This window comes from Bos indicus, chromosome 5, assembly GCF_029378745.1.
Source record: "Bos indicus isolate NIAB-ARS_2022 breed Sahiwal x Tharparkar chromosome 5, NIAB-ARS_B.indTharparkar_mat_pri_1.0, whole genome shotgun sequence".
NCBI classification, from domain to species: domain Eukaryota; kingdom Metazoa; phylum Chordata; class Mammalia; order Artiodactyla; family Bovidae; genus Bos; species Bos indicus.
This window is the reverse complement of record NC_091764.1, coordinates 57,882,565-57,904,520: the sequence shown is the minus strand read 5'-3', so window position 1 is coordinate 57,904,520 and position 21,956 is coordinate 57,882,565. Positions and strand designations below refer to the sequence as shown.

The 21,956-nt window shown below is 38.2% G+C and overlaps 1 protein-coding gene across 1 annotated transcript; it reads left to right on the top strand.

Moving 5' to 3' along the window:
• Window positions 1-8,497: 8,497 nt before the first annotated feature.
• On the top strand, window positions 8,498-9,436 carry LOC109558737 (olfactory receptor 6C2-like). Its single transcript, XM_019960069.2, has one exon. It carries the CDS (start codon window positions 8,498-8,500, stop codon window positions 9,434-9,436), a length of 939 nt encoding a protein of 312 aa, XP_019815628.2.
• Window positions 9,437-21,956: the final 12,520 nt, after the last annotated feature.

Genomic DNA, 21,956 nt, shown 5'->3' with positions numbered 1-21,956 from the left:
TAGAAAAGGCAGAAGAACCAGATATAAATTCCCAATATCCGCTGGATCAACGAAAAAGCAAGAGAATTCCAGAAAAACATCTATTTCTGCTTTATTGACTATGCCAAAGCCTTTGACTGTGTGGATCACAAGAAACTGTGGAAAATTCTTCAAGAAATGGGGATACCAGACAACCTGACCTGCCTCTTGAAAAACCTATATCCAGGTCAGCAAGCAACAGTTAGAACTGGACATGAAACAACAGACTAGTTCCAAATAGGAAAAGGAGTACGTCAAGGCTGTATATTGTCACCCTGCTTATTTAACTTATATGCAGAGTACATCATGAGAAATGCTGGGCTGGAAGCACAAGCTGGAATCAAGATTGCCAGGAGAAATATCAATAACCTCAGATATGCAGATGACACCATCCTTATGGCAGAAAGTGAAGAGGAACTAAAAAGCCTCTTGATGAAAGTGAAAGAGGAGAGTGAAAAAGTTGGCTTAGAGCTCAACATTCAGAAAACGAAGATCATGGCATCTGGTTCCATCACTTCACAGAAAATAGATGAGGAAACAGTGGAAACAGTGTCAGACTTTTTTTTTGGGGGGGGGGGGGTCCAAAATCACTGCAGCCATGAAATGAAAAGACACTTACTCCTTGGAAGGAGAGTTATGACCAACCTAGATAGCATATTGAAAAGCAGAGACATTACTTTGCCAACAAAGGTCCATCTAGTAAAGGCTATGGTTTCTCCAGTGGTCATCTATAGATGTGAGTTGAACTGTGAAGAAAGCTGAGCGCCAAAGAATTGATGCTTTTGAACTATGGTGTTGGAGAAGACACTTGAGAGTCCCTTGGACTGCAAAGAGATCCAACCAGTCCATTCTAAACGGGATCAGCCCTGGGTGCTCTTTGCTAAAGCTGAAACTCCAGTACTTTGGCCACCTCATGCGAAGAGTTGACTCATTGGAAAAGACTCTGATGCTGGGAGGGATTGGGGGCAGGAGGAGAAGGGGACGACAGAGGATGAGATGGCTGGATGGCATTACTGACTCGATGGACATGAGTTTGAGTGAACTCCGGGAGTTGGTGATGGACAAGGAGGCCTGGCGTGCTGAGATTCATGGGGTCGCAAAGCATCGGACAAAACTGAGCGACTGAACTGAACTGAACTGAACTGCACAACAAAGGATACTCTTAGCAAGGTGAAAAGACAGCCTTCATAATGGGAGAAAATAATAACAAACAAAGCAACAAAAAATTAATCTCAAAAATATAGGCATTGAAACATGTAAAATATCATGTAAGAAACGAGTTGCCAGTCCAGGTTCGATGCACAATACTGGATGCTTGGGGCTAGTGCACTGGGACGACCCAGAGGGATGGTATGGGGAGGGAGGAGGGAGGAGGGTTCAGGATAGGGAACACATGTATACCTGTGGTGGATTCATTTTGATATTTGGCAAAACTAATACAATTATGTAAAGTTTAAAAATAAAATAAAATTAAAAATAAATAAATAAATTCCCAAAATATATATATATATATACAAGCAACTCCTGCAGCTCAATACCAGAAAAATAAATGGCCCAATCAAAAAATGGCCCAAAGAACTAAATAGACATTTCTCCAAAGAAGACGTACAGATGGCTAACAAACACATGAAAAGATGCTCAACATCACTTATTATCAGAGAAATGCAAATCAAAACCACATGAGGTACCATTTCACACCAGTCAGAATGCCTGCTACCCAAAAGTCTACAAGCAGTAAAATCTGGAGAGGGTGTGGAGAAAAGGGAAACCTCTTACAATGTTAGTGGGAATGCAAACTAGTATAGCAATAGAAGTGCCGTATGACCTAGCAATCTCACTGCTGGGCTTACACACCAAAGAAACCAGAATTTAAAGAGACACATGTACCACAATGTTCATCGCAGCACTGTTCATAATAGCCAGGGCATGGAAGCAACCTAGATGTCCATCAGCAGATGAATGGATAAGAAAGCTGTGGTACATATACACAATGGAGTATTACTCAGCCATTAAAAAGAATACATTTGAATCAGTTCTAATGAGGTGGATGAAACTGGAGCTGATTATACAGAGTTAAGTAAGCCAATAAGAAAAATACCAATATAGTATACTAACGCATATATATGGAATTTAGAAAGATGATAACAATAACCCTATATGCGAGACAGCAAAAGAGACACAGATGTATAGAACAGTCTTTGGACTCTGTGGGAGAGGGCGAGGGTGGGATGATGTGGAAGAATGGCATTGAAACATGTATATCATATGTGAAATGAATCACCAGTCCAAGTTCGATGCCTGATACAGGATGCTCGGGGCTGGTGCACTGGGATAACCCAGAGGGATGGTATGGAGGGAGGTGGAAGGGAGATTCAGGATGGGGAACACATGTACACCCATGGTGGATTCATGTTGATGTATGGCAAAACCAATACAATATTTAAAGTAATTAGCTTCCAATTAAAATAAATAGATTTATATTTAAAAAAAAAAGAAATGATAAAAAGAGCTCTTCTACCAGAAACAAAAAGGCAAAAGCACACAAAACTTTTAGTAAGTTGATAAGTAGAAAGACAGAATCAGAAAATTGAAACTCTTTATCAGAATAGATTTTTAACCACTTGTTATAGCATAAGGGAAATTAGAAAAAAATAGCTATAGCTATTTCAATTTGGAAACAAACTCACCATATAAAAAGGGATAGTTTAAGACATCAAAACACAAAAAGGGAAGAAGAAAGGATGGAATCCATATAGGTTAAATAATGGTAAGATGCTATCAGTAGAGAAATGAGCTATTTTATCTCTGAGACATTTTATACAAACCCCATAGTAACAATAAAACATAAATCTAGAGCAGAGATGCAAAGCATAAAAAAAGAGAAACATCATAGAAAAACTACCAAGCCAAAATGGCAGACAGAAACACAAGGGAAAAGAAATAAATGGAGACATAGAGCAACCAGAAAATAAAAGACAAAATGGCAGCACCAAGTACTCATCTATCAATGATCATCCTAAAGGTAATTGAATTCACCGATTGAATTCACCAATCAAAAGACATGGTGTGACTGGATAGATTAAAAAACAGGACCCAACTACATGCTGCCTCCAAGAGACACAGTTCAGCTTTAAAAACAAACACAAAGCTCAAAGTGAAAGAATGGAGAATGAATGGTCCAGGCAAATGACAACCAAAAGAAAGTTGTCAAGCCATACTCATATCAGGCAAAAATAGACTTTAAGCAAAAAAGTAACAAAAGGCAAAAATGAGCACTATCTACTGATCACTGGGACAATTCATCAGGAAGTCCATCTCTGCCATAGTCCATCAGGATGTTTTTCAAAAATGTACTATAAATACAAAGAGAAAGATCTTCTTTCTCCCCAGCTCATTCCTCTGCCAAGGAACATTTTCAATCACTCTCTCCCCATAGTGGGAGAAGTATGATGTGTCATGTCTATTCAGTGTGAGAAAACTGCATGGAGCAGTAGTGAGTGGCCTGAGGAGAGGAAATACCTGCCCCAGTTAAGGCAGCAAGACCACTCCTCTGCTGCATCATCTGACATGAGCATCAAGAATGAAAATGTCCAGAAATGACAGCAGAGATAGTCAAACAGAAAGCTTTGCTCAAGGTCACTGGACAGTAATTTGTTGTTCATTGTTCAGTCATGTCCAACACTTTGCAACCTTATGGACTGCAGCACACCAGGCTTTCCTGTCCTTCACTATCTCCCAGAGTTTGCTCAAACTCATATCCATTGGGTCAGTGATACAACCCAATGATCTCATCCTCTGTCGCTCCATTCTCCTCCTGCCCTCAACATTTCCCAGTATCTGGACAATAATAAGCCAAAGCAAAACAAATAACATATCCTGGAAAGAGGCAACTTTTTGTCCAATAGTTGGAGTGAAAACTTTCCATTGCTTCAAATACCAAAGATCGTTTCATTGCCTACCAGAAAAATCATAAGTAGAAGATGAAAAAATGAAAATACAGGTCAAGTAGCCCTAGAATATCAAGTTTGATACTTAAATGCTAGTGAGTCTTCAATATCAAAACAAGCAACTAGGGAAGCATGGAGGAAGAAGCAGGATCTTTGTACTCAGATAAACTTTTGTTCTAAACTTGCATCACCACTATAGGGCATCCTGATTATTCATTTCTCTTCTCCTTAATTTCCTCATCTGTAAAAAGAGGGTAAGAGTGTTTTTTTTTTTTTTCACTTTAGCTGAGATTTATGTCAAAGATTAATACATATATATATATATAAACAATATATAAAGTGCTAAATCGATTTTCAAATTCTAGGAATAATCTTACGATTCAGCAAAGAAATCAAAACAGAATTCAGATGACATCAGACCACCTCAGTGTCTCTGAGGACACTGTCTCCATTGCTACGTGTGTTTTTGCACTGTTGATTAAGCTTCCACCAATTCATTAGTACTTTGGAAACTAGGTCACCAAGGACTATTTTGTCATTCACTCAAATGTTCCCTGTGCACTGGTAGCATACTAAACATATAAAAGAAATGTTCCTATTACAGAATTTGTGGAGAAGATTGCCTCCCAACCCAGCAAGATCAAGTATACCCTAACAAAACTCAAGAGAAGTCTTCCTTTTCTCTGCACTATCTCTTTTCCCTTTGAACTAACAGAAGAACTTGGAACTCCAGGATCAGATGTCATTTTAGATTTGGCAAGGGAAAAGGAGACTGAGACAGGGATCTTTGTATGAGGAGCCATGAAAATCTAGATTTCTGTTGATTGTCAGATTTGCCTGTGAGAGGCTGTATGTGTGTGTGTGTGTGTGTGTGTGTGTGTCCATCCATGCAGGTCTCTATGGAGAGTGAGACTGGGAGCTGAGGCAGGTGAAATGTGAGATTAGGAAAAGAAGTGAATAAAAGCTCCTCACTAACTCAGTGCTCCTCAGACTGTGGTTTCCTCAATGGCTGCTGCTTATAAAAATTGTCAGAAAATTGTCAGTGTTTAATTTGTCATGAAAGTCTTTTTTTCCATATTCCCTAACTATATGCAAAGGGTGAGTTCAGTCAAATCTTAAATGTGGGTTTTTAGTTCATTATAATTATGCAAAAGGTAATCAATACTCATTTCTACTATGTTGTGACTGTGGCAGGAAAATTCTAACTTCATGTTCCTTCAGAATAACAACATACTATCTCTCCAGTAAACCATTTTCCCCATGTGCTAAGGGAGGGATTTCTGTTTCAAAAGCATGTCTGTGAACCCTGAGCAGTGCACCTCGATAACTCACCTAAGGTAAGTGATAATGCTGACGATTTTAGTAAAGAAAGAAAAGAACCTAAAGAAACTGAATGAGCATAGAAAAATATGAATAGTTACATAATGCTAAGGAACAAACTTGGAGCAGTTATCATCCCAAATCTAAAGTGCGTTTTCACTTTTATCTATGTTACCACATCACTGAGTATGCACTACAGTGAAATGTTATCTTCCACTGGCTCAGACAGTAAAGTGTCTGTCTACAATGTGGGAGACCTTGGTTCGATCCCTGGGTTGGGAAGTTCCGTGGAGAAGGAAATGGCAACCCACTCCAGTACTCTTGTTTAGAAAATCCCACGGACAATAGAACCTGGTGTTCATGGGGTCACAAAGAGTCGGACACGACTGAGTGACTTCACTTTCACTGGTAGCCTGAAAACTCCTAGAGGGAAGAGATCCAGTTAATTGTTGGATCACCAGTCTCTGATATTATGCTCTTTATGTAATAGATGCCTATTAAGTATTTCTTTGTATGAGTAAGTGTAGATTATCTGAATAAACTGTGGACTTTATTTAATAATAATGTATCAGTACTAGTTCATTGGGCTTCCCTGGTAAATCAGTTGGTAAAGAATCCACCTGCAGAGTAGGAGACCGGAGTGATCAATGGGTTGGGAAGATCCCCTGGAGAAGAGAATGGTTACCCACTCTAGCATTCTTGCCTGAAGAATTCCATGGACAGAGGAGCCTGGTGGGTTGCAATTCATGGGGTCACAAAGAGCTGGACAGGACTGAGTGGCTATCACTTTTATTATAGTAACTTTATTCATTATAGTTCCAAACTGCAAACAACCCAAAAGTCCACCATGACTGAGCAGATTGAAAGGGACTATATATGCCAAACATATAGATGATTCTCAAAAACATCCTGAGTGGTAATCAGATTTAAAAGCTGGTTCCAATCATACAAAATTCTTGACAACTAATTTATACTGACAAAAAGCAAATTAATGATTATTTGGGGGGCCAAGAGTAAAGGGATGGATTTAATTGCAAAGGGAAATGAGGGAGATTTTTTATGATGGAAATGCAATGTATCTTACATTGCATCTTGAGGTATCTTGGTTGTGGTGGTGGTTTCACAGATATATACATTTTCTCCAAACTCACTGAACTGCAAATCTTTTAATGATTGCAGATTATTATATATAAAAGAAAGAAAGAAAGATAGCACTAACTCATGTCCAACTCTTGTGACCCTATGGCCTGTAGCCTGCCAGCCTCCTCTGTCCTTGGGATTTTCCAAGCAAAAATACTGGAACGGGTTGCCATTGCCTTCTCCAAGCATACCTTAATAAAACTGAAAAAAAAATTGAATTAACAATCCCAAATCCTAAATATCAGCAAATCTTATGCAGCATTTCTCATATAGTTAACACTACTTACCCACCAACTCAGATGTATGTTCTTTGAGTTGTTCTTTCAAAAGAATGATGCAATAAGAACTAGCACTTTTAACTGAATGTGCTGCTGTTAAAATTTGGCATAACAAATAAGATGATCAACATAAAATACCAATTAAATATTTGTCCAAGCCCATGGACATTGAACACCAAGAATGAACCATAAAGTAAACTAACAGACTGAGTGATTGTGATGTGTCAAGTTCATCAGTTATAACAAATGTACAGCTCTGGTGGGGGTTGTTGATAATGGAGCAAGGGAAGCTGTGCATATGTGGAGGCAAGAGGTATATGGGACATTTCTGTACCTTCCCCTCAATTTTGCTGTGAACACAAAATTGCCCTAAAGACATGTTTTGATTTAAAACACACACCATACATAAATTTTTAAAAATGTAAAGGCAAAAAAATAAATAAATAAAACACACACCAAAAAAGTACTAATAGATTTTTCTTGGTTTTGAAAATGGACCATTTTGGTGTAGGGTGGAGAAGAAAAGAAAGAAGAGGTTGGGCAGAAAAACTTCAAAAATGACATCCTGGTCCTCCGGGATGAGGGCAAATAAAATCTAAGCCACAAGGCAATATTGTTAAGAAGCTGCATGTCAGATTTATGGCTTTTTAACTTGCTGCTGCTGCTGCTGCTAAGTCGCTTCAGTCGTGTCCGACCCCATAGACGGCCCCCTACCAGGCTCCCCCGTCCCTGGGATTCTCCAGGCAAGAACAATGGAGTGGGTTGCCATTTCCTTCTCCGATGCATGAAAGTGAAAAGTGAAAATGAAGTCGCTAAGTCGTATCCAACTCTTAGCGGTCTCATGGACTGCAGCCTACCAGACTCCTTCATTCATGGGATTTTCTAGGCAAGAGTACTGGAGTGGGGTGCCATTGCCTTCTCCGTCTCTTTTTAAGTATATTTTCTTTTTCTAATGTTTATTTGTTTGTTTATTAATTTATCTGGCTGCCCTGGTCTTAGTTGCAGCATGTGGGCTCTTCATTGTGGCATGTGGGATGCTGGCATCCCTAGTTCAGTTCAGTTCAGTTCAGTCGCTTGGTCCTGTCTGACTCTTTGCGACCCCATGGATTGCAGCACGCCAGGCCTCCCTGTCCATCACCAACTCTCGGAGTTAACTCAGACTCACGTCCATCGAGTCAGTGATGCCACCCAGCCATCTCATCCTCTGTTGTCCCCTTTTCCTCCTGCCCCCAATCCCTCCCAGCATCAGAATCTTTTCCAATGAGTCAACTCTTCGCATGAGGTGGCCAAAGTACTAACCAGGGATCAAACCCAGGACCCCTGCATGCTCAGAGTCTTAACCACTGGACCACCAGAAAGAAAGAAAGAAAAGTGAAGTTGCTCAGTCGTGTCCGACTCTTTGCCACCGCATGGACTGTAGCCCACTAGGCTCCTCCGCCCATAGCATTTTCCAGGCATAAATACTGGAGTGGGTTGCCATTTCCTTCTCCAGGGGATCTTCCTGACCCAGGGATCGAACCCGGGTCTCCCGAACTTTAGGCACATAACCATCTGAGTTACGTCCTAAATATACTTCCTATTTGGAGAACTAGAGGTGTAAGATTCACAATAGATATTTCTTATAAATGTCTCAGTAGGATGTCAAAGTCGCTGTTAACAAACTGATTATTAAGTAAAATAGAAAAACTGCATGTGAACTGGCTTGCTGGGATATTTCATTCGTATTCTAATATTAGGTTCTTATGACATTTGTTTCTTCAGGTGGATTCACTCTTGACTTGACAGGAGGCAGTGATGAGAAATCATACAACAATAACATCATTCATCCTCCTGGGACTGACAGATGACCCAAAACTACAAGTTCTGCTTTTTGTATTTTTGTTTCTCACCTACATGTTGAGTGTGGCTGGGAACCTCATCATTATCACCCTCACACTTTTGGATTCCCATCTCAAAACGCCCATGTATTATTTCCTCCGAAATTTCTCTGTCTTGGAAGTCTCATTCACCACGGTCTGTATCCCCAGATTCCTGTATTCTATGGCAACTGGAGATAATACTGTTACCTACAATGCTTGTGCCACCCAATTATTTTTTGTTGTCCTCTTTGCAGCAACTGAATTTTTTCTCCTTGCAGCCATGTCTTATGACCGCTACATGGCCATTTGTGAACCCCTGCGCTACACCACTATCATGAACAACAGAGTCTGCACTGCCCTCGTTCTCTGCTGTTGGTTGGCTGGCCTGTTGATCATCCTCCCACCTCTTGGCATGGGCCTCCAGCTGGAATTCTGTGACTCAAATGTGATTGATCATTTTGCCTGTGATACGTCTCCTATTTTACAGATAACTTGCTCAGACACAGTCTTAATAGAGAGAATTGCTTTGAGCTTTGCTGTGCTGACACTCATTTTTACCTTACTGTGTGTGGTCCTCTCCTATACATACATCGTCAAGACCATTCTAAGATTCTCTTCTGCCCAACAAAGGCAAAAGGCTTTTTCCACCTGTTCTTCCCACATTATTGTGGTTTCCATCACCTATGGCAGCTGCATCTTCATCTACATCAAGCCTTCAGCAAAGGAAGGAGTGGCCTTCAACAAAGTGGTGTCTGTGCTCACAACTTCAGTTGCCCCTTTGCTTAATCCATTCGTCTACACACTTCGAAACAAACAAGTGAAAGAGGCCTTTAAAGACACAATAAAACAAGTTGTATTTCTCACAAAGAAGTAAGAGACTATTAGTGTTTTGAGACCAAGGTAAATTAAATTTAAATCTTAATAACTCAGAAGTAACAATTGTGAATTTGCCAAATACACGGTTTCTTTCTTTTTTTTAATTAAATTTATTTATTTTAATTAGAGGCTAATTACTTTACAATACTGTACTGGTTTTGCCATACATCAACATGAATCCGCCATGGGAGTATACATGTTCCCAATCCTGAGCTCCCCTCCCACCTCCCTCCCCATACCATCCCTCTGTGTCATCCCAGTGCACTAGCCCCAAGCTTCCTGTATCCTGCATCGAACCTGGACTGGCGATTTGTTTCTTATATGACATTATACATGTTTCAATGCCATTCTCCCAAATCATTCCCCCCCCCCACAGAGTCCAAAAGACTGTTCTATACATCTGTGTCTCTTTTACTGCCTCACATACAAGGTTATCATTACCATCTTTCTAAATTCCATATATATGCATTAGTATACTGTATTGGTGTTTTTCTTTCTGGTTTACTTGACTCTGTATAATCGGCTTCAGTTTCATCCACTTCATTAGAACTGATTCAAATGTATTCTTTTTAATGGCTGAGTAATATTCCATTGTGTATATGTACCACAGATTTCTTATCCATTCATCTGCTGATGGACATCTAGGTTGCTTCCATGTCCTGGCTATTATAAACAGTGCTGCAATGAATTGGGGTACACGTGTCTCTTTCAATTCTGGTTTCCTCAGTGTATATGCCCAGCAGTGGGATTGCTGGGTCATATGGCAGTTCTATTTCCAGTTTTTTAAGGATTTTCCACACTGTTCTCCATAGTGGCTGTACTAGTTTGTGTTCCCACCAACAGTGTAAGAGGGTTCCTTTTTCTCCACACCCTCTCCAGCATTTATTGCTTGTAGACTTTTGGATTGCAGCCATGCTGACTGGCATGAAATGGTACCTCATTGTGGTTTTGATTTGCATTTCTCTGATAATGAATGATGTTGAGCATCTTTTCATGTGTTTGTTAGCCATCTGTATGTCTTCTTTGGAGAAATGTCTATTTAGTTCTTTGGGCCATTTTTTGATTGGGTGGTTTATTTTTCTGGAATTGAGCTGCAGGAGTTGCTTATATATTTTTGAGATTAGTTGTTTGTCCGTTGCTTCATTTGCTACTATTTTCTCCCATTCTGAAGGCTGTCTTTTCACCTTGCTTAGAGTTTCTTTTGTTGTGCAGAAGCTTTTAATTTTAATTAGATCCCATTTGTTTATTTTTGCTTTTATTTCCAATATTCTGGGAGGTGGATCATAGAAGATCCTGCTGTGATTTATGTCGAGAGTGTTTTGCCTATGTTCTCCTCTCAGAGTTTTATACATCCATTTTGAGTTTATTTTTGCGTATGGTGTTAGAAAGTGTTCTAGTTTCATTCTTTTACAAGTGGTTGACCTGTTTTCCCAGTACCACTTGTTAAAGAGATTGTCTTCTCTCCATTGTATATTCTTGTCTCCTTTGTCAAAGATAAGGTGTCCATAGGTGCATGGGTTTATCTCTGGGATTTCTATTTTGTTCTACTGATCTATATTCCTGTCTCTGTGCCAGTACCATACTGTCTTGATAACTGTGGCTTTGTACTACAGCCTGAAGTCAGGCAGGTTGATTCCTCCAGTTCCATTCTTCTTTCTCAAAATTGCTTTGGCTATTCGAGGTTTTTGTATTTCCATACAAATTGTGAGATTATTTGTTCTAGCTCTGTGAAAAATACCATTGGTAGCTTGATAGGGATTGCATGAATCTATAGATTGCTTTGGGTAGTATACTCATTTTCACTATATTGATTCTTCCGATCCATGAACACGATATATTTCTCCATCTGTTGGTGTCCTCTTTGATTTCTTTCACCAGTGTTTTATAGTTTTCTATATATAGGTCTTTAGTTTCTTTAGGTAGATATATTCCTAAGTATTTTATTCTTTCCGTTGCAATGATGAATGGAATTGTTTCCTTAATTTCTCTTTCTGTTTTCTCATTGTTAGTGTATAGGAATGCAAGGGATTTCTGTGTGTTGATTTTATACCCTGCAACTTTACTATAATCATTGATTAGTTCTAGTAATTTTCTGGTGGAGTCTTTAGGGTTTTCTATGTAAAGGATCATGTCATCTGCAAACAGTGAGAGTTTTACTTCTTCTTTTCCAATTTGGATTCCTTTTATTTCTTTTTCTGCTCTGATTGCTGTGGCCAAAACTTCCAAAACTATGTTGAATAGTAGTGGTGACAGTGGGCACCCTTGTCTTGTCCCTGACTTTAGGGGAAATGCTTTCAATTTTTCACCATTGAGGATAATGTTTGCTGTGGGTTTGTCATATATAGCTTTTATTATGTTGAGGTATGTTCCTTCTATTCCTGCTTTCTGGAGAGTTTTTATCATAAATAGATGTTGAATTTTGTCAAAGGCTTTCTCTGCATCTATTGAGATAATCATATGGCTTTTATTTTTCAATTTGTAATGTGTATTACATTGATTGATTTGTGGATATTAAAGAATCCTTGCATCCCTGGGATAAAGCTCAGTTGGTCATGGTGTATGATCTTTTTAATGTGTTGTTGGATTCTGATTGCTAGAATTTTGTTAAGGATTTTTGCATCTATGCTCATCAGTGATATTGGCCTGTAGTTTTCTTTTCTTTTTTTTTTTTTTGGTCAGGTTTTGATATTAAAGTGATGGTGGCCTCAGAGAATGAGTTTGGAAGTTTACCTTCCTCTGCAATTTTCTGGAAGAGTTTGAGTAGGATAGGTGTTAGCTCTCCTCTAAATTTTTGGTAGAATTCAGCTGTGAAGCCGTCTGGATCTGGGCTTTTGTTTGCTGGAAGATTTCTGAATAAGGTTTCAATTTCCGTGCTTGTGAAGGGCCTGTTAAGATTTTCTATTTCTTCCTGGTTCAGTTTTGGAAAGTTGTACTTTTCTAAGAATTTGTCCATTTCTTCCACGTTGTCCATTGTATTGGCATATAATTGCTGGTAGTAGTTTCTTACGATCCTTTGTATTTCTGTGCTGTCTGTTGTGATCTCTTCATTTCTAATTTTATTGATTTGATTTTTCTCCCTTTGTTTCTTGATGAGTCTGGCTAATGGTTTGTTAATTTTATTTATCCTTTCAAAGAACCAGCTTTTGGCTTTGTTGGTTTTTGCTATGGTCTCTTTTGTTTCTTTTGCATTTATTTCTGCCCTAATTTTTAAGATTTCTTTCCTTCTACTAACCCTGGGGTTCTTCATTTCTTCCTTTTCTAGTTGCTTTAGGTGTAGAGTTAGGTTATTTATTTGACATTTTTCTTGTTTCTTGAGGTATGCCTTTATTGCTATGAACTTTCCCCTTAGCACTGCTTTTACAGTGTCCACAGGTTTTGGGTTGTTGTGTTTTCATTTTCATTCATTTCTATACATATTTTGATTTCTTTTTTGATTTCTTCTGTGATTTGTTGGTTATTCAGCAGTGTGTAGTTCAGGCTCCACATGTTGGAATTTTTAATAATTTTTCTTCTGTAATTGAGATCTAATCTTACTGCATTGTGGTCAGAAAAGATGCTTGGAATGATTTCTATTTTTTTGAATTTACCAAGGCTAGATTTAAGGCCTAGGATGTGATCTATCCTGGAGAAGGTTCCGTGTGCACTTGAGAAAAAGGTGAAATTCATTGTTTTGGGGTGAAATGTCCTCTAGATATCAATTAGGTCTAACTAGTCTATTGTATCATTTAAAGTTTGTGTTTCTTTGTTAATTTTCTATTTAGTTGATCTATCCATAGGTGTGAGTGGGGTATTAAAGTCTCCCACTATTATTGTGTTATTGTTAATTTCTCCTTTCATACTTGTTAGCATTTGTCTTACATATTGCGGTGCTCCCGTGTTGGGTGCATATATATTTATAATTGTTATATCTTCTTCTTGGATTGATCCTTTGATCATTAGGTAGTGACCATCTTTGTCTCTTTTCACAGCCTTTGTTTTAAAGTCTATTTTATCTGATATGAGTATTGCTACTCCTGCTTTCTTTTGGCCCCTATTTGCATGGAAAATCTTTTTCCAGCCCTTCACTTTCAGTCTGTATGTGTCCCCTGTTTTGAGGTGGGTCTCTTGTAGACAACATATATAGGGGTCTTGTTTTTGTATCCATTCAGCCAGTCTTTGTCTTTTGGTTGGGGCATTCAACCCATTTACATTTAAGGTAATTATTGATAAGTATGATCCCATTGCCATTTACTTTATTGCTTTTGGTTCGAGTTTATACACCGTTTTTGTGTCTCCTGTCTAGAGAATCTCCTTTAGCATTTGTTGGAGAGCTGGCTTGGTGGTGTTGAATTCTCTCAGCTTTTGCTTGTCTGAGAAGCTTTTGATTTCTCCTTCATATTTGAATGAGATCCTTGCTGGGTACAGTAATCTGGGCTGTAGGTTATTTTCTTTCATCACTTTAAGTATGTCTTGCCATTCCCTCCTGGCCTAAAGAGTTTCTACTAAAAGATCAGCTGTTATCCTTATGGGAATCCCCTTGTGTGTTATTTGTTGTTTTTCCCTTGCTGCTTTTAATATTTGTTCTTTGTGTTTGATCTTTGTTAATTTGATTAATATGTGTCTTGGGGTGTTTCGCCTTGGGTTTATCCTGTTTGGGACTCTCTGGGTTTCTTGGACTTGGGTGATTATTTCCTTCCCCATTTTAGGGAAGTTTTCAACTATTATCTCCTCAAGTATTTTCTCATGGTCTTTCTTTTTGTCTTCTTCTTCTGGGACTCCTATGATTCGAATGTTGGAGCGTTTAATATTGTCCTGGAAGTCTCTGAGATTGTCCTCATTCTTTTAATTCATTTTTCTTTTATCCTCTCTGATTCATTTAATTCTACCATTCTATCTTTTAATTCACTAATCCTATCTTCTGCCTCCGTTATTCTACTATTTGTTGCCTCCAGAGTATTTTTGTATCTAATTTATTGCATTATTCATTATATATTGACTCTTTTTTATTTCTTCTAGGTCCTTGTTAAACCTTTCTTGCATCTTCTCAATCCTTGTATCCAGGCTATTTATCTGTGATTCCATTTTGATTTCAAGATTTTTGATCATTTTCACTATCATTATTCAGAATTCTTTATCAGGTAGATTCCCTATCTCTTCCTCCTTTGTTTGGTTTGGTGGGCATTTATCCTGTTCCTTTACCTGCTGGGTATTCCTCTGTCTTTTCATCTTATTTATATTACTGCGTTTGGGGTGGCCTTTCTGTATTCTGGCAGTTTGTGGAATTCTCTTTATTGTGGAGTTTCCTTGCTGTGGGTGGGGTTGTACAAGTGGCTTGTCAAGGTTTCTTGGTTAGGGAAGCTTGTGTTGGTGTTCTGGTGGGTGGAGCTGGATTTCTTCTCTCTGGAGTGCAATGAAGTGCCTAGTAATGAGTTATGAGATGTCAATGGTTTTGGAGTAACTTTGGGCAGCCTGTATATTGAAGCACAGGGCTGTGTTTCTGTGTTGCTGGAGAATTTGCGTGGTATGTCTTGCTCTGGAGCTTGTTGGCCCTTTGGTGGTGCTTGGTTTCAGTGTAGGTATGGTTGCGTTTGATGAGCTCCTATTGATTAATGTTCCCTGGAGTCAGATGTTCTCTGATGTTCTCAAGATTTGAACTTAATCCTCCTGCTTCTGGTTTTCAGTCTTATTTTTACGGTAGTCTCAAGACTTCTCCTTCTGTAAAACACTGTTGATAAAATATCTCCTTTTGAAGACAATGGGCGGCTTTTCTGGGTGCCTGATGTCCTCTGCCAGCATTCAGAAGTTGTTTTGTGAAATTTACTCAGCGTTTAAATGTTCTTTTGATGAATTTGTGGGGGAGAAAGTGGTCTCCCCGTCCTATTCCTCCGCCATCTTCAAATAAATGGTTTCTTTATATTCTGCAGATTCATCGAGCTAATCCAACCCCAGGAAGATTTTTCTCTTATAATACAAAAGCCAAAATAAAGCTTTTTCTTCTTTCCTTCAAGCTTATTTCATTCAGTATGGTTTTTTCAATTAATGCATGTTCCAGAGACCAGACTCTCCAAAATAACCCATGTCATAAAAAAGAAATTTAAATAAATAAAATTATATTTCTGATCATATGGCCATCTCATGATACAGAAATAAATGCCCAGAGAGCATTTCTCACTCATTGGGAAGACTTCAGTATCTAAGACTCATTGGGAAGATACTTCCAGTATCTAGTGTTCAATTGTACAAGAGTCATTACTCATTAAAGATTCTTTACCAAAGCTTTAAAAATTATCTTTAAAATACTAAAGCTCTCTTTCTCATTTTAAAATGTTTATTTTTCAGGAATGAGTAAGACAGTATTAATAGAGCAAATTCAAAATAGTGAAGATAATTATATTCTTTCTTTTAAATCAATTTATATACAAAAATGCTTCTGCTGACCTTTCTGAAAATTATTTGGCTGTACTACATCCTGAAATATATGATTACAGAAGAGAAATAAAAAGACTTCCAAATGCTGGATACTTCTACTGACATTACCAACAATGGTGCTTCGACATAGACCCAAAAAGAACAAGCCCTGAATTTAGGAATAAGATAAGTAAATCTTAGTTAATTAAGTTCTCCAGTATCCAAACTTTTATTATCCCTTGATTTAAGGAGAAAGTTATAAATTAGGAGGGTTGATCAAAACATCAAAAAGTTCATGATTTGGGAAGGATATTCTAAGGAGTGTTTTGTTGCTTATCCTAGACTACTGAAGATAAAATCCAGGTATAGTGTGATAAAAATAATAGACTTGCAGAAGATAGAAGTGGTAAAACAGGTAACAGTTACACAAGGACCTTGGATCAAATGATTAAAATTCTTTCTATTAAATGGTAATGACAGTCTTTGTAGTTCTGCACTTGTGAAAATAAAATTTTGTGCTTCCACAATATTATCTATGTTTATTAACCATCACCTCATTGCTCAAATGTACTTTTAATTTTGATCATATTTTTAATTGTTCTTTACATGATAATGGCCATAGCACGAGTGCAAGCTTCTTCTATACTTCAAAAATATTATGGGAAAATAGGACTCTATTCTCCAAGACCTTTCTTCTTTGTCCATTTAAAATTTCTAAAACACCAAGAGTCCATACTGATACAAATAAATGATGGAATAAATTAACATAGGAGGGAGAAATATTGTGCAGAAGGATCCCAAATAATTCATATAGATACTCCTCTTATAGAGGAGAAACTGACGAACACTACATCAGTCAGATAATCCAGATCAACATCATAAATCATGTTGATAGTATGTATCCTTGACAGCATGTGAAAAAAAAAATGCCACTTTACCTCTGTGGTCTTCTTCCCAATCTTGTCAGACAACTTCCAATAGTGGGCATCTTATATTAATAAAATATCTAACCAGCAACCCTCAAAGCTGCCAAAGTCTTCAAATATAAGAAAGTCTGAGAAACTGTCACAGGCAAGAGGAGCCTAAGGAGATCTGATGACTAAAGGTAACATAGTGTCCTAGATGAGGTCATGGAATAGGAAAAAAAAAAAAAAAAAAAAAATATATATATATATATATATACACACACACACACACCTGTGTAAGCTAAGGAAATCTGAATAAACTGTGGACTTTATTTAATAATAATGTATTAGTACTAGTTCATTGGGCTTCCCTGATAGTTCAATTGGTAAAGAATCCCCCTGTATGTATGGCAAAACCAAAACAATATTGTAAAGTAATTAACCACCAATTAAAATAAATAAATTTATATTTTTAAAAAAAGAAAAGAATTCACCTGCAAAGTAGGAGACCCGGGTTTTATCCCTGGGTTGGGAAGATCCCCTGGAGAAGGTAATGGTTACCCACTCCAGCATTCTTGCCTGAAGAATTCCAAGGATAGAGGAGTCTGGCGGGCTGCAGTTCATGGGGTCACAAAGAGCTAGACACGACTAAGTGGCTATCACTTTTATTATAGTAACTTTATTCATTATAGTCCTAAATTGCTTCCCTTGTGGTTCAGGTGGTAAAAAATCCACCTGCAATGCAGGAGAGCTGGGTTCGATCCCTGAGTTGGGAAGATCCCATGGAGAAGAGATAGGCTACCGGCTCCAGTATTCTTGGGCTTCCCTTGTAGCTCAGCTGAGAAAGAATCCGCCTGCAATGTGGGAGACCTGGGTTCAATCCTTGGGTTGGGAAGATCACATGAAAAAAAGAAAGGCTGCCCACTTCAGTATTCTGGCCTGGAGAATTCCAAGCACAGTATGCAGAATCACAAAGAGTTGGAGACGATTGAGAGACTTTCACTTTCACTTTTTCACTAGTTCATTAATGGTAACAAATGCATCATCCTAATGTAAGATTTTAAAAGGATAATTTGGGTATATGGTATACAGGAATCACCCTTACTATCTACTCTGTGGGAACTCAGTCGTGTCTGACTCTTGGTAACCCTATGGGCTGTAGCCCTGCAAGCTCCTCTCTCCATGGGATTCTTCAGGAAAGAATACTGGAGTTGGCTGCTACATCCTTCTCCAGGGGATCTTCCCAACCCAGGGATCGAACCCATGTTTCTTACATCTCCTGATGTGGCAGGTGGGTTCTTTACCACTAGTGCCACCTGGGAAGCCCACTACATTCTCCATTTTTCTGTAAATCTAAAATGTTCTTTTTTTTTTTTTTTAAGTTCTTAAAAAAATAAAATCTATTTAAAAATAAATATAAATCCTCAAGTTAAATAGCAACTATTTCTCCATGCTGAGAAAAATCCATGGTTACTTAAGTGATGGATTTGAATAAAGACATAAAGATGTGTTTTGCCAGCCACTCAGTGAAAGGCAATGGCACCCCACTCCAGTACTCTTGCCTGGAAAATCCCGTGGACGGAGGAGCCTGGTGGGCTGCAGTCCATGGGGTCGCGAAGAGTCGGACTCGACTGATTGACTTCCCTTTCACTTTTCACTTTCATGCACTGAAGAAGGAAATGGCAACCCACTCCAGTGTTCTTGCCTGGAGAATCCCAGGGACGGGGGAGCCTTGGTGGGCTGCCGTCTATGGGGTCACACAGAGTCGGACACGACTGAAGTGACTTAGCAGCAGCAATGAAAGGATGCCTCCCAACTCCATTGTTCTGTCTCTCATTCTTCTCCTTAGTCTCCTGATGACCTGTATTTGATGCTCTCATTGCAACTTTCTTACCAATCTCTCTGGGATGACTTCTCTTAAACATCTACTTAATTTTGTTCTTGGAAATGGCAACAAAATGTCTTTATTAGTCCCTCAGAACCAGGATCCCCAAGGAATGTATTGTTTCTCAGCACAATTGATCCCAATGTGGCTGTTCTGAAGAGAGAAAAACTATGTTACTTTGGATGTTTAAGAACCTCTAAAAAGTTAATGATATTGCAATGGTAAAGAACACATTTGCCAATGCAGGAGACACAAGAGATGCCACTTTGATTCCTGGGATGAGAAGCTCCCCTGGAGCAGGAAATGACAACCCACTCCAGTATTCCTGCCTGGGAAATCCCATGGACAGAGGAGCCTGGCTGGCTACAGTTCATGGGATCGCAAGAGTCAGACATGACTGAGCAACTGAGCATGTATGTCTGGGTATATGATGGAAGCACAATATTACTTTCTATTCTTGAAGGACCAATAAGGGGATAGAACCCACCTTAAACTCAGAAAAGATTAGAAAAGTGGAAAAGTAAGCAGAGAGTATTTCTTTCTTTTTTTTTTTTTTTTTCAGAGAGCATTTCTTTAAGAAAACTGGATCAACAAATATATGAGTCTGTCTTTTAAAACTCTTTGGGTTAATATTTCCACCTAGACAAAATGTTTAAGGCAAATATAAAAATTAGAAATAATTAATGATATTTGCTGACATTAATACTAGATGAAAGCAAAGTATAAGTTTATTAAAGAGTTTCAGTCTGGATGACTGGAATTATACTGCTCTTGACACAAATAGGCAATTAACATGGAGATTCAGCATTGTGCTTTTTGATCATTTCTCCAAATTGGTCTTTCCACCTTCTTTCAAGATCCTTACTTCTTAAATCCACATTCCTACTTTTTCCAGAATAATCTTCCATAAATGAATTTGAGCTTTTCACATTCCTCAAAAAAATTCTTCAGTGCCTCCTTGAGGACAGATTTTAGTCAAATCTTCTTAAGATAGCACTCTAGGACTTTAGTCACCCAGTGTAAAAATTCTTTCTCACTGTCCTCTTCTAATACTTCAGGCCTTCTGTTCAGTCAACATGAGATCATGCAGCAGAATTTCTGCAATGCAGTTTCTTTAGTCTAGAAGATCTGTCCATTTTTGAAAAATAATTGCTTCTAACATAAAATTGCAAATCAACTATACCTCAATAAAAAGAATTTTAATAAATAAAAAATAACTGCTTTATTGATATATAATTCACAAACCATAAAATTCATCCTTTTTTTTTAAGTTTATTTTATTTTTAAACTTTACAATATTGTATTAGTTTTGCCAAATATCGAAATGAATCTGCCACAGGTATACCCGCGTTCCCCATCCTGAACCCTCCTCCCTCCTCCCTCCCCTACCCTCCCTCTGGGTCGTCCCAGTGCACCAGCCCCAAGCATCCAGTACCGTGCATCGAACCTGGACTGGCGACTCGTTTCATACATGATATTATACATGTTTCAGTGCTATTCTCCCAAATCTCCCCACCCTCTCCCTCTCCCACAGAGTCCAAAAGACTGATCTATACATTGGTGTCTCTTTTGCTGTCACGTACACAGGGTTATTGTTACCATATTTCTAAATTCCATATATATGCGTTAGTATACTATATTGGTGTTTTTCTTTCTGGCTTACTTCACTCTGTATAATAGGTTCCAGTTTCACCCATCTCATTAGAACTGATTCAAATGTATTCTTTTTAATGGCTGAGTAATACTCCATTGTGTATATGTACCACAGCTTTCTTATCCATTCATCTGCTGATGGGCATCTAGGTTGCTTCCATGTCCTGGCTATTATAAACAGTGCTGCGATGAACGTTGGGGTACACGTGTCTCTTTCCCTTCTGGTTTCCTCAGTGTGTATGCCCAGCAGTGAGATTGCTGGATCATAAGGCAGTTCTATTTCCAGTTTTTTAAGGAATCTCCGCACTGTTCTCCAAAGTGGCTGCACTAGTTTGCATTCCCACCAACAGTGTAAGAGAGTTCCCTTTTCTCCACACCCTCTCCAGCATTTATTATTTGTAGACTTTTGGATCGCAGCCATTCTGACTGGCATGAAATGGTACCTCATAGTGGTTTTGATTTGCATTTCTCTGATAATGAGTGATGTTGAGCATCTTTTCATGTGTTTGTTAACCATCTGTATGTCTTCTTTGGAGAAATGTCTATTTAGTTCTTTGGCCCATCTTTTGATTGGGTCATTTATTTTTCTGGAGTTGAGCTGTAGGAGTTGCTTGTATATTTTTGAGATTAGTTGTTTGTCCGTTGCTTCATTTGCTATTATTTTCTCCCATTCTGAAGGCCTTTTCACCTTGCTAATAGTTTCCTTTGTTGTGCAGAAGCTTTTAAGTTTAATTAGGTCCCATTTGTTTATTTTTGCTTTTATTTCCAATATTCTGGGAGGTGGGTCATAGAGTATCCTGCCATGATGTGTGTCGGAGAGTGTTTTGCCTATGTTCTCCTCTAGGAGTTTTATAGTTTCTGGTCTTACGTTTAGATCTTTAATCCATTTTGAGTTTATTTTTGCGTATGGTGTTAGAAAGTGTTCTAGTTTCATTCTTTTACAAGTGGTTGACCAGTTTTCCCAGCACCACTTGTTAAAGAGATTGTCTTCTCTCCATTTTATATTCTTGCCTCCTTTGTCAAAGATAAGGTGTCCATATGTGCATGGATTTATCTCTGGGCTTTCTATTTTGTTCCATTGATCAATATTTCTGTCTTTGTGCCAGTACCATACTGTCTTGATAACTGTGGCTTTGTAATAGAGCCTGAAGTCAGGTAGGTTGATTCCTCCAGTTCCATTCTTCTTTCTCAAGATAGCTTTGGCTATTCGAGGTTTTTTGTATTTCCATACAAATTGTGAAATTATTTGTTCTAGCTCTGTGAAGAATACCGTTGGTAGCTTGATAGGGATTGCATTGAATCTATAAATTGCTTTGGGTAGTATACTCATTTTCACTATATTGATTCTTCCAATCCATGAACATGGTATATTTCTCCATCTATTAGTGTCCTCTTTGATTTCTTTCACCAGTGTTTTATAGTTTTCTATATATAGGTCTTTAGTTTCTTTAGGTAGATATATTCCTAAGTATTTTATTCTTTCCGTTGCAATGATGAATGGAATTGTTTCCTTAATTTCTCTTTCTGTTTTCTCATTATTAGTGTATAGGAATGCAAGGGATTTCTGTGTGTTGATTTTATATCCTGCAACTTTACTATAGTCATTGATTAGTTCTAGTAATTTTCTGGTGAAGTCTTTAGGGTTTTCTATGTAAAGGATCATGTCATCTGCAAACAGTGAGAGTTTT

What these genes read in the sequence shown, in the direction of transcription:
- LOC109558737 (XM_019960069.2), top strand. Translation starts at nt 8,498, where the DNA reads ATGAGAAATCATACAACAATAACATCATTCATCCTCCTGGGACTGACA.